Consider the following 13,232-nt stretch of genomic DNA (forward strand, 5'->3'; position numbering starts at 1 on the left):
AATTTTGTGTTTCTAAGTCCCATGAACTGTTTGATTTGTTGCTTACTAGTGTAGTTATTCTGGGATAGACTCTATAGATCTACCTCTTCATCCAATATCTAAAAATATATTGGTTAAACAGTCATCAAGAATTTATGATTAAGCCAGAATTTCCACCAGACACTTTAAACACCCGAGGATTCATCTTTGAACTTCATATTTTTGCAATATTAACCCTTGTTGTTTGTTTTTAAATAACACTGACTTAAGAAGTTTAAAAGTCAGTCTGTGAATTGGATTATGTAAATTGAATTTAGGACAAAGGATTTTTATTGATGTAGAAACTTGTGGATCAAAGCGTTCTAAAACTCGATATTAGTGCTGACCAAATCATCTCACAGAAATCACAGTGTCTGTAATTTGTTACAGATGAGCTCTTGTGGTGATGACAGCTGATCTAATATGCTGTAAAAATTCAAAGCAATCAAGTGCTGCTGGCATCTCCTGGCTTCCATGCATGGCGGTGGAAAGAAGAGCAGAGCATTGCAAGTCTCCAAACTGCCTTCTGGGGTTAGGTTTCATATAGCATCACTATTAATGGCACCAGATTTGAAGTGATACGGAACGTATCGCTTCATATCAAGATACGTGTGCAAGAAACTTAAAAGAGGAAGTGTTTTCTCCCTCTTTGCCTTCCAGTGTAAAGCCATGCTGGAAAATACATTACTGACATGGGAAGCTTAACCAAAAGTTTTACTACAAAATGCAGTTTTGAATTCGCACTTACAGTACGCTAGGCACTCCTTTGATTTGCATATTTGCTGCTCAGTTGTACAAAATGGAAATTCCCTCTAAGGTATCATTTGTGTATGCTTCCAAAAGCCACACCAGACCCAGAGAAGGAAGATTAGTCATGACTGGGCAGGGCATTTTAATGGTTGCTGAAACTACTTTGTTACCAAGTAGTGTGTAAACCTGGGACTATCTCATATAACAAACAGAATAGAGAGGTTGGAAAGAGAGTTTCCTTCATTCAATGCTTTTTCCTGGACCCCTCCAGTAATAATCAATGTACAACTTAATTCAGCTTTCAAATGTCTAAAGGTAAATGAGAAACCCCAGAAAAGTAGGAGTAGCTCAGGATGGTGCCTTTGCCTTCCTTTAATTAGAATGCAGAAGTTGGCTGGCTGTATACTTTGACTCCTTGTGGAGTGACAGGACTAAGTAAAGTCCACACGGAACCATCCATTCATTCATTGATTCACTTTTAAGATGAGGTCTCATTCTGTCCTCTTGACTGATTCTACCTGGTACTGGGATCACAAGCATGAACTGCTGTGCTAAGCTGTGTTCAGTACATTTGCATAATGGGAGAAAAATTGAAATGCTAAACATATGAAGTCAAAATAAATGATGTATTCTGCAAAACATGCATCTGAAAGCAGTATGTATGTAGTATGTGCTTTGTAAGGTATGTGTGTATCAGTGTGTGCGTGTGCATGCACACGTGTGTGCACTGGTGTGTGGGTTTCAATGAAAACCTGGAATATTTAACCACTTTTTGTAATATTATTATTCAACAAATTCCTGGAAATACATGTATTAAATTCTCACCTAGCTGGGGAAATACACAGTGGCGGAGTGCTTCCCTAGAATGCAGGAAATACCTGCTTCAAGTCCAAGCACTAAAGAAAAAATTCCTAACATAAGCTATACGAACAACTAATGACACCAACTTGACTCAAGAAAGATGAATATTAGGACATTATTCTTTTCATTCCCTTCAGGTCTTCAAGTTGTTACTTCACTAGTTTGTTTCTTCTCTCTCCTATAGTATCTCATATTATGTTAACAACCAGCCCGGCATGGTGGCACATGCCTCTAATCCTAGCTCTTGAGAGGGAGAGGCAGGCAGATCTCAATGGATTGAAGGCCGACCTGGTCTACAAAGTGAGATCAAGGACAGCCTGGACTACTACACAGAGAAGAAAGAGAAAGAGAAACAGAGAGAGGAAGGAAGGAAGGAAGGAAGGAAGGAAGGAAGGAAGGAAGGAAGAGGAAAACCTCAGAGGGTGTCTAGGGGGTACACAACACAGGCTTCATGAAGACATGTATGAATACAAATACAGAGACACCCACATTACCCTTTAACTCTGCCTTTACATTTGATGCATGCATGAACTCGGTACAGTTAATCAAGAAAACTACATTCTATAGTTTCTTAAAAGACACAGTCATACAATAGATGTTTTCAGCACCCATATAAGTACTCCATATTGAAGAAATCTACAAGTTATTAAGGTCAGGATAAGTTCCAGCAATAGTTTGCCTAGAGTCACATAAGATGACAAACAAGGAGTTCAAACAGTGATGCTTTAGGGACTACCTGGTTTTCAGTCACAAAGTTCTGAATATAACAATCTAAAGATGTGGTGGGAGGGCTACAGAGATGGCGTGGTGGTTTGTTCTTTTGGAGGACCTAGTTTCGATTCCGAGCACCCACATGGTGACTCACAACCATCCATGATTCCAATTTCAGGGGATGCAATACTGTCTTCTGATCTCCCTGGGCACCAGGCACACACATGGTATACAGACATACATGAAAGCAAACACTCATGCACATATAATAAAATGAATACATCTAAGAAAAGAAATGGTGGATTTGGACATGGCTTAAGTTTTAAGAAGGGAGTGATAAATTCAGTATTGTTTCATCCACACTTGGGATTTTTCAGTTCTGTTTTGCTTTATGATTATTTTCCTATTTATTTGAAATACTTGTTTTTATAAAAAGTGCCTGGAACCATTAAAATCAATTAAATAGAAATGTAAACACACACGATGAAATTGATAAGCATCTATTCAACCCAACCAAATTGTTTGACTATCATTTCAAACTACTAGCATCCTATGTCATTGAAAATCTTTATGAAATCCATTCTTCCTCTTACCTAGCTAACACATTTGAGTATGGAAGTTCTTCAGTGCCAAAATATTTACAAGAGTATTTATAATCCAAAAACATACATTCCAGGAAGCACACACACGCGCGCGCACACACACGCGCGCACACACACACACACACACACACACACACACACACACAGAGAGAGAGAGAGAGAGAGAGAGAGAGAGAGAGAGAGAGAGAGAGAGTTTTGAAAAGAAGGCAATTTTTTCTTTGCCTCTTTTGTTCACACTAAACACAGAGATAGCCAACAGTCTTTAAACTGTTTCACTTAATTTCAAATCTCAGTTCCAGTTATAGAAAATAGTTATATGCTCATTTCACCCACTGGCGGTAAGCAACTCGAAGGCTGTGTCCTGGCTGTTTTGTTTGAAAAGAAACCATAAATTACACACTAGAAAAGTGCACTCCACCCCCTCCAAAGTCCCCTTTCCAAGCTAGTACAGCTCACAAGCGCATTATCCCTCCCTTCCCCCTTTCCTGCCTGTAAAATCCAAGTTAGACAAACACAGTGGGGCTGAGATGACATATTTGAATGGAATTCAGACCCACCAGTTCCTGTTTATGTTTCTGATTTGAGAATGTTGCCTTCTCATTCACCATACATTAGGAACTCTAGAAGGCCATAAATAGTGTCAGGTTACACACACGCAAGACCAATGAGCATTAATCATTACTTCCAGTCAACTGGCAAAAGCAGCAGCTGATGGAACACTACACCCTCCAGCTCTGTATAAATGACATTCCAGAGACCCAGGCTGTGTGTGTGCTTGTACATATGTGTGTGTGCTTCCTTTCAGTCTCCATTTTATGAATGAAACTCCAGGCTCTATGGAGTCCATTCATGGAAGAGAAATGCTTACAAGGCTCTGCCCCTAGGGATCAATCAGTCATGGGCAAAACTGATATGATTGGTTTAAGACAGCCTTCAGCCTTCCATTACTGACTTAAAATGCAGTCCCTGTCCATTTGACCTGTGTTAATGCATAAAGAGTAAATCCAGACTGTAGTCTCAATTCTCAAATCAAATCACTCGCCAAGGCCACTTACAGTAACTGTAGATTTAGCGTATATTGAAGCATTTCTTAGAAAAACTGATAGCATAGTCCACTATCCTGGTTTGGTAGAGTTGCTGCTTTAACCAGAAACCCACACAGGGCATGGGAGGCAATTAAAAGCAGTCCAATTATAAGGCTGACCCATGACAACTATTATAATAATGAGATCAATTAGGTAAATGCCACTGTCACTTTTCACAGTTCAACCACCTAAAATACCATCCCTACTTGTCCACAAATCCCTGGCTGAGCAAAAGAAAATTGTCTTTGGATGCTAGAGCAACAGATAGGAGGTTAGCATCTTCCACAGAATCAATAGCTCATTCCTTCAAATTCTCAAGTGATTCTCAACTTGCATTTCTTCAAGCAACAGTGTTAAAGGTTAGGAGAGAGGGACTGCATCAGTCCATGAAATAAAATGTGGCCTTAAGTAAGGAAGCTTCATATGGAACAGGGCCAGATCTCAGCCTGTTGTATTGATACATCTCAGGTACAAAAAGCCAGAGTTTATGCAACCATAATCATCGTTGCACTGGAAATTACCAAAAATGGCAATGTTCACAATTATCTAATCTAAGCAATCATGGGGACGGATTGGAAAGGACTGTTGCTAACCCAAACAATTTTACATGTGGGTTTTATGTGCAATCTGTAACTTGCGCTTTGCCTGTTGAGGGAGGAAAGCATGTCTGTCTTCTGGCGACTTGAAGGCACATGGGAACACAGTTGCAATCAACAGGCCCCGTGTTCACACCCAAACAGTTTGCTAGGGAAGCATGCCATGCCCAGGGAGGACAGATGAGAAAGTCAGGAATGGTGAAGTGCAGCTTGTTTTAAATCTGTTTCTACCACAGCATTATGGCAGTTCAGCATGTAACTAACAACCTCCAACATCAGCAAATCAACGCCAGGATACATTACGGCCCTGTCTTCCAGGCTCATTGAAGAAGTCCTGTGGGAAGATGAGTGGTAACCTACCATACAAGTGCTACTAATGAATGAATATACACCATTTTATGTGGTGTTTTGTTTTTTTTTTAAAAGACAGGGTCTCACTATGAACCTGTGGATAGTCTGAGGCTTCCTTTCTAGACCAGGCTTGCCTCACACACATAGAGTCATGCTTGTCTTAGCCTCTAGAGAGCTGGGACTAAAGGTGTGTGCAACCAGACCCAGCATTGTTTCATATTTTTAAGAATTTATTGTGATGATTAACCTCTTGAGACTCAATACATTTGAACATTGAGCATAACAGTTCGTGGGATGTACCCTAACAACTATTTCTGGATGGACAGTAAAATGGTGGTGACTTGTTGGTTGGTGCGTTAGGTTCAGAACTTGTACTGAAATAGACAGCTTTCTACTTATCTTTAACTTTGGGGTGGTGCAAGAGCTGCAGTGTAAGAGCTGGGATGGTAGGAGCTGTATTCAAACTTTGAATTCTGGTCATTTCCAGGGTTGGAGATAAATGGCTGAATTCTCATGTGTGTGATGCTGGGAAGTGGCAGTGGGCTGCAGTTCTGTATCAGCCACATGACCAGAAAGCTACGCAAACTAATAACACTGTCATACTCATAAGTGCTACAGGTGTGTAAGTTGAACATGTGAAACATGCTTTACTTAATTGTTTCTTTCAGGATGTGTCCAAAGGTATGATTTCATCACACATGAAGGAGCCTTGCACACTACTTGAAGAGTTGAACAGATCTAGACATTGTGACTTTACCTAGGTTAGGTGTCCCATTCTACCCTCAAGGAGGTGAACCGAGATAACGGTGTGCCTGAACAGAGAAGGTGTGCATTAGGAAGGATGTGGTGACTCTCACAGCTATCTTAGGGATTTCAAGCAGAAAAACATATTCTACCTCTTTGCCCACTTACCCATCTAAACAGACTAGATTTTTCAAATAACTAAAAATGGAAAAATGGTTTCTTCAGTGCAAAATAAAGTCACTTGCCAATGGCATAAGAATGTTCATCAAATAAAAATTCCACATTTCTTGCATTTTGAAAATAATGAAAGCAGGTATTTTATGATGACTTGGGATATTCCAGCAAATGCCAAGATGCTTTGCTTGCTGCATTCGAATTGTTTGCTATATTAGAATTGTTGACACCTTCTTTTGTGATCATTACACTCCTTGTATTTCCTGGATGATATTTTTTCTTTCTGAAAATACCCAGTTGTTGAGAACTAATTAGAAGGTATGTTTGAGGTTAACTTTGCTAGGATATATGCCTCTTTCTGTACGCAAATAAGAAATTGTTTTTTAAAGTTTAGTTTTATGTTATGGTTGGAGTATGCCTATCCCCTATTGGCTCCAGGACTGAAGACTCGGTCTCCTGCTGTTAGGATATTTGGGAGGTGGTAGAAATTAGGAGTTGAGGAAATCAGTCTCCAGAGAAGGAACTTTGAAGGTTCTATCTGGTCTCCCTCCCCCTCCCCACCTCTTTGTGGTTCTATTGTCTCCTCAGGCTCCTCCTCCTCCTCCTCCCCCAACCCCCCCACCCCCTACCCCCACCCCCTGCCATACATTCCCACTGGCAGGATGCTTTGCTGCCTTCTTTCATTGTACATCAAGAACCAATGCTGCCATGGACTATGGACTGAGAGCTCAAAAGCTTGATCCAAAATAAGCCCTCCACACACTTCCACTGTTTGTGTTGGGCTTGCTGTCACTGATGAAAGAGTTCTGGGATATTATTGTTAAATGGGGAACTACATTAGTTGAAGTCATAATCTACAGATGTACTATAAGTAATTTTAGCCCTCTTAATTTTTTTCTGTTTTTCTTCAGTGTTTTAGAAGGTTAGATTAAGTTCGTGACAAATGACTTCCAAACACATAGAGGCCTCTGTACTTCTACACAAACACACACACACACACACAAATAAGGACATTGTTCTTGCTGACTTTCCCAGTTGTTTCATCTTCTATTTAAAACCATGTTCTAAACCCTGCAACTGGAAGCCCAAACTCTGCTCACTCCTTGTAGAGGTAGGACTGACTTTACTGCTGTCCCTCAACCTGTGGGTCTGGACCCCTTTGGGAGTTGAACAACCTAAGGCCATGGGGAAACACAAATGTGTGCATTACAATTATATCAGTGACAAATTTTATGCTTTGAAGCAGCAAGTGGGGAAATGCTATGGTTGGGGTCAACACACCATGAGGAACTGTACTAAAGGGTCGCAGCATCAGGAAAGAGGAGAACCACTGATCGAGGTGCTTAAGATGATTATCCATCAGCAAAACACAGAGCAGAACTCACAACATGAAAATCCCAACCATCTCCACTGCTGAAACTGCAGAGGACTCAGAGCTCTTTATTGAAGTGGCAACCGAGGCCCACGGAAATCCCAGACATATACGTCAATTCTTACAGCAGAAAGCTAAAACAGATTCTAGTTTTAACATATCTAACATGAGGTAAATACTTTGGAAGTATTTATTTTCCCATTTCTCTGCCGACACATCATATTTTTACTAGCCAAGGACAGAAAATAAGTCTTTACATTTTTCTAAGGTGATAAAAGAAATATATGTGGAATACGAGAGGTTGCCAAGGTAAAAAAAAAATGGATGAAATGAAAAATGGTTTGTGATGAAGAATAAAAAGAGGGACATGCTATTCTCCTAAGAGCTTCCTTACATCTGTTTTGGATAGCGGGCTACCTCACAAGTTTGCTTGTGTAAAGTGAACACAGCTGACAGAAGTTTCCAGTGTTCTCTTCTGGTTTAACTGTATGTATCACATATCAGGATATTCAAATAAAAGTGGGAAGTCTGGTGACAGAACTTAGACAAAATCAAATTTCATCCAAAACACTTGTAGCTAGTCGACTATTAATGTCCTTCTCTTTCTTCTAATTATTATTGAGTTCTTGCCAAAATAACTTAGTAAAGGAATACCTCTATAGTAAACTCAATTATTTCTCTTCAAGATGTATTTGTTTTTATTTTATGTGTATGAGGGTTTGCCTGCAAGTATGTATATTCACCACATGTGCGGCTGGTGTCAATGGAGGTCCGAAAACAACTTTGGATCCCCTAGAACTGTAGTGGCCGGCAATTGTGAATTGCCATGTGGGTGCTGGGAACCGATTCAGGTCCTCGGCCGGAACAGTGAGCACTCTGCTGCAGCTGCTGATAAACCAAATTCTTAAAAATGTTTGAGGGGCTACACAAGGTGGCACATGCCTTTAAATCCCAGCATTCTGGAGACTGGTGTCTGTAAATTCACTGACTGCTAGATCCTCAAACTGAATTCCAAACCATGCAGACCTACACAGTAAGGCCCTGTCTCCAAAGATTTTGGAAATTTGAGATAAACATATTAGAAAAAGAAAGTAAGAAAGAAAAGAGAGAGGACAATTTAATCTTTTATAGGGTTTGAGGTCTGATAATTTGCTACCCTAAAATAAGTAAGCACATAAAATTAGAGGAAAGGTTGACCACTGGCCCATGTGAAATATGTTCTTTCCTCAATTAGGAAGCATATTGCCAAAAATCTGAGAGAAGTTGATGCTATTCTAGACCCTGGATCTCATAAAGAGCCTTCCATCATACAGAGCCTAATCCTAACCCAGACTAAGAAAAATGATAATAGAGCACGTAAAACTCGGTGGCACATTCCCCTTCACTCTGAACAAACACAATGAAAGAAAATGAACTGGGCAATAAGCCAAGAACTACAAAGAAAATCCATATATATGCCTTGAAATAGGATGGAATGTATCTGCACACACCCCCTCCTTCTCTCTGTCTGTACATTCAGGGATGGGGGACATGTACCAGGTCTGGCTGTACTCCAGAGGTTGAGGATAAAGGATTGTGATGAATTCAAGGTTAACTTGGTAAACATGGTGAGAACAAGGCAAACTGGCATTTCATAGCAAGACTGACACAAAAATATAAACATAGGGTGAATAATAGAATACCTGTATCCCTAGTGTTCTAAAGTAGCATAGATAGTTATCAACATGGGCTCATACAAGTGGGATATTCACTAAAGTAACTGTATTGTACACACTGAACAAGGCACTCTACACATCCTAACTATATGTGGTCACTTGACCAATGACTGCTGTACTTACATTGAATTTTAGGAGGCAACTAACTGATAAACAAAAACCTGTGTGGTGCTTCACACAGCAATGCCTGGCTAGTGGAGAGGAACAAATCAACAGAACAAACTTCCCAGCATAGTGCCATAATGTAACTACTACACTATACAGCTAAACAAACTGGCTCCTTAAATATCTAGTTCTTTTTCTTCTCTGTCTTCTAATCCAAGGTTTTTCGCCATTTCTTCCCTTGAATAAAGATTTCTACTCTAATAACATAATATTTTGAATTTTTCATCTTAAATATTCGGCAGTTGAAATTGCATTCCTGTAATTATAATTATAACTAATAGACCTTCCATTTCCCATGTCATAATTAATGTCAGGTTTTATTAGAGCACAATCATGCTGTCTTTTCTCTTTCAAGACATCTTTTATTGTCACAACATTTATAGTACATTGAATTAACTAATAAAGTATCCTAGAATCCATCTGAAGTGATACTTAATACCACAAGATTCTAGATTACTTGCTTAAAAAAACACATTTTTGTATTGTTTTAAAATCACATATAAAGTATTTCTTAATATGCTACTGGTTCAAAACCAGTAAGAAAAAGAGTAGTAGTGATTCAATGATAAATACATTAGAGTTCCTAAAAGGTTGTTTAATGTGCTCTTGGGAAAGATGAATGAGCTAACGGCAACAAACAAAATATCCAGAGATCATCCTTGTTGATTGCAATACATGACACATAGGGAGGAACAACTTCATAGCAGCAGAATGCATTTTGGTACCACAAATGAATGATTTTCTTCTAAGTCATATCCCAAAGTGCTTTCTTTTAATTCATACCAAAGCTCAATCTTTACATTTTAAGTATTCACATAAAGCTGAATCCTATAGGCAAAATGAAATTAGAATAAGACACACTGTGTAACTGAGTCATTTTAAAATATAATTGGGGTAGCATAAAGTTATTAGCTTCTCAAAAAGTAAGTATTTCTTGCAAGCCAGCTGCAACATAGCTGACACACTTAGGAAAACCCCACACTTAAGGCGGGATGCTGAACCATAACTTGGAACTCATAAGGAGCAAACACTGTGCTTCTGAGACACACAGTGCAGACTCTAATATCCACACTGCATTTTACCCACGGAAATGAAGTTAATCTCTTACAGTCCCGCCCCTTAAAGTTTTGTCTCCTAAGAATCCTTAAATCTCTTCCTGCTTGTTTCACATAGTATAAACACTGAATTCCACACTACACATACATGTATTTGCAAAATAAACATGAGGAGACATGTGGGGAATAAATCACAGAATCATGAAAGGATTTCATGTTACTCTTTTTCAGCATTATACATTTAAAAACAGAGTGAAAACAAAGTTTTCAACATAATATACAAGTCTCATTGGCTGACTATTTGAACTATTTTATGTAATTCCCATCTGTATTTTTTAAAAGTCATTGATGAATTCAACTGTACTGTAGCAAACGAAAATACAGTTAGAGGCAAGCATAATAGCAGCTAACAGAATTTGAATTTTCACAGACAGAAATGTTTCCTACCTAAAGTAAAGTCTGTTGTCTTGCAAGGTATTTAGTTATGAAGACCCAATGGTAGAGATGAAAAGTCTCTAAAAACCTCAAATCACCAGCAAGAATTTCAAGTTCCCAAGATGCCTGCCAACAGGCTTATTTTTCTAAATTGTAAACCATCTATGAAATAGATATTGACTCTTTCTTTCTCTTCTTTGAAAATATACCTTGAATACAACCCAAAAGTCCAGATCAAATTAGCTTTTAAGAAAAGTTCTTAAGGTTAGCCCTGGAATAGGATAGAACCAATGTTTCTGCATAGACTAAGCCAACTACCTTCCTATCCCTCAATCCAATGTTTCCCCTGACCTAGCAAAGCCTGACACAACACGGGTACTCCTGGTTCTGCCCCATGCTTTCTTAAACAGCTGACTCAGGGAGACCCTCTGGACCTAGGTGGGGTCAAAAACAGATGCTCTACTCTCAAGAAACCAAGCCTGGGATGAATCTCCTTAGGCCCTAGGAGGGTCAGTTAGACATGAAACTCAGTGTTGTTGGGAAATTACTGTGTTTTCAGGATGTTGAGGCATGCCATAGAGTAGCCAATGTCCTCGGTTCTTTGATTTCCTGTCCTTTGAGGCTAGAAGCTAAGGGAAAGCCTCAAAGTCACAGGACCATATTGTGTTGAACTCTAAGGGACATTCATAGTAAAGCCAGTTGTTTTATTCAACTTATAATCTGGAAGCAGCCTTCTGCCCTCTCAAGCAGGACTCAGCATTTATTCGCCTGGTGAAATAGTTCTTTCATGCACTTGCATCCAGATGGAAGGAAATTTCAATGTACTCAAGAGTCTCTACATCTAATAGCTACAATAATGTTTGAGTTAAAAATTTACAGATGTATGGTGCCCTCCTTATAAAAATTATCCTTTACTTCACACATCTTTTCAAAATACCTAGAAGAGTAAAAAGCTTATGTTCTAATTTCACAGATTTATAGCAGGAACAACTCAATAGAGATGAGTTAGGTAAGTTTTTGAGTTTCAAAATTAAATGTTGGCCAAACTTGACAGTATCATTTGAAACCAACTTTAAGTTTCCTTTACCTTCAAGAAGACCCCTTTCCTCTGTCAGATGGTATGCAGTAGAATTTTCTAGCTCTCCGAGACAAAGACAAATCCTATGAGAGAAGCTTAAATCTGTATTTTTTGTCTGTTCCCTTTCTAATATGTAAGAATTCTTCCTTTAGGTCCACAGGTATATTTTTAAGTTGCCAAGTGCAAATACCTACCATAAAAGACTATTACTTTGCAAGCATTACTTTTAAATAGCATTATCATAGCAAAATAAAAAGGGAAAACACAGGATCAAGAAGAAATTACAATTTGCTGCTCCAGGTTGAATATATGTAATTTTATACATTGTTCTTTCTTTCAGACACTATTTTGATCACCATCTCATGGCAAAGTCATTTGATAACCATATGGGATAAAATCAGGAAGATACCACTTACAAATCAATGGTCAGAAGTCACCCAGTCTGACAACACTAATCAAATCAACAAGGGAGGAGAAAAGATGATTTACATATAATTTCATCCAAGGATAGGCCTACCTGAATCATATGCAAAGTCTCTGGGTTCCTGTTTGATCATCAGAGGAGGGGGGAAGCTTTGGCTGGCTGCACCTCCAACCATGGTGTTATGTTCATAGACGGGGTCATGGTACTCCTGCTTAAAGCCTTGTGGTGGGAAGGGGATGTTTGGCTCAGACATCTGCCGTTGGTACATAGGACGCCCTTCCCTTGGCAATGTCGGCAAAGGAGGAAAAGAATTACAGGGTTCGGAAAGCTGGCGACGAAATCTGGAGAAGAGAGATGGTCTCAGATGAGATGGTAACACAACATTGTCTTTAAGGGACTGACATAATGCCTAACTGCCAGTGAGTAGTTAATACCCATCGCCCAACGTGAACAGACTTAATGAGCCTTAGACTTCTCTTTCTTAGAACAGTAGTGCTATGATTTTTAAATCACACGATGACGTGTGCTCCCCCTTCTCATCCATCCATGGCAAACACTTCAGCAGATCGTGCAATTAAAGGTGTACTGCCAGTAGCTCTAGGACAATGAACTGTTTGGAATAAATATGAACCCTAACAGCTAAAATGACCAATTTTAAGCTAATTGGATCATTTACATAACTTCTGAAAGAAAGGGTTCTCAAATAATTGCACATAAGAAAAAGCAGGGACAACAGGATCTGATCTCAAACGGCATTATTTCCCTTCAGATTCTGTCACCAAACTAACCAACAGCCAGACAAAAAGCTACTCACTGCCTTTCCCTCCACAGCCAGGCCCTTAACTTCTTCAGCAGAGCCCAAATTAACTATGTGTTCTTGTAACAAGTACATTTAGGCATGATGGGAGCTTACGTCTCTTTACTAAAGACTATCTCTGTGCTGTCCACGAACCCCAAATTGTTGAGTTGATTAAAAACTAAGCGTATGTACACAGCCAACCATGAAAGATGGAGATGATAATACGCAGAGGCTGAGCAGGTCTGGGGTCAGCCAGGCTGCAAGGACAGGAGGAAGCTCTAAGGTCTAGGCCGAGAG

General features: G+C 39.3%; 1 protein-coding gene across 7 annotated transcripts in view; it reads right to left on the reverse strand.

Annotated features, from left to right (window-relative positions):
• Positions 1–13,232, reverse strand: part of Etv1 (ETS variant transcription factor 1) — an 89,698-nt gene that overhangs the window by 21,895 nt on the left and 54,571 nt on the right. For all 7 annotated transcript variants that reach the window (XM_040743215.1, XM_040743213.1, XM_040743214.1 and 4 more), the window contains one exon: positions 12,230–12,477. In XM_040743215.1, coding sequence (XP_040599149.1) covers positions 12,230–12,477 — 248 coding nt within the window. The remainder of the gene's footprint in view (positions 1–12,229; positions 12,478–13,232) is intronic.

The sequence above is a fragment of the Mesocricetus auratus genome, unplaced genomic scaffold, assembly GCF_017639785.1.
Source record: "Mesocricetus auratus isolate SY011 unplaced genomic scaffold, BCM_Maur_2.0 Super-Scaffold_15014, whole genome shotgun sequence".
Lineage (NCBI taxonomy): Eukaryota > Metazoa > Chordata > Mammalia > Rodentia > Cricetidae > Mesocricetus > Mesocricetus auratus.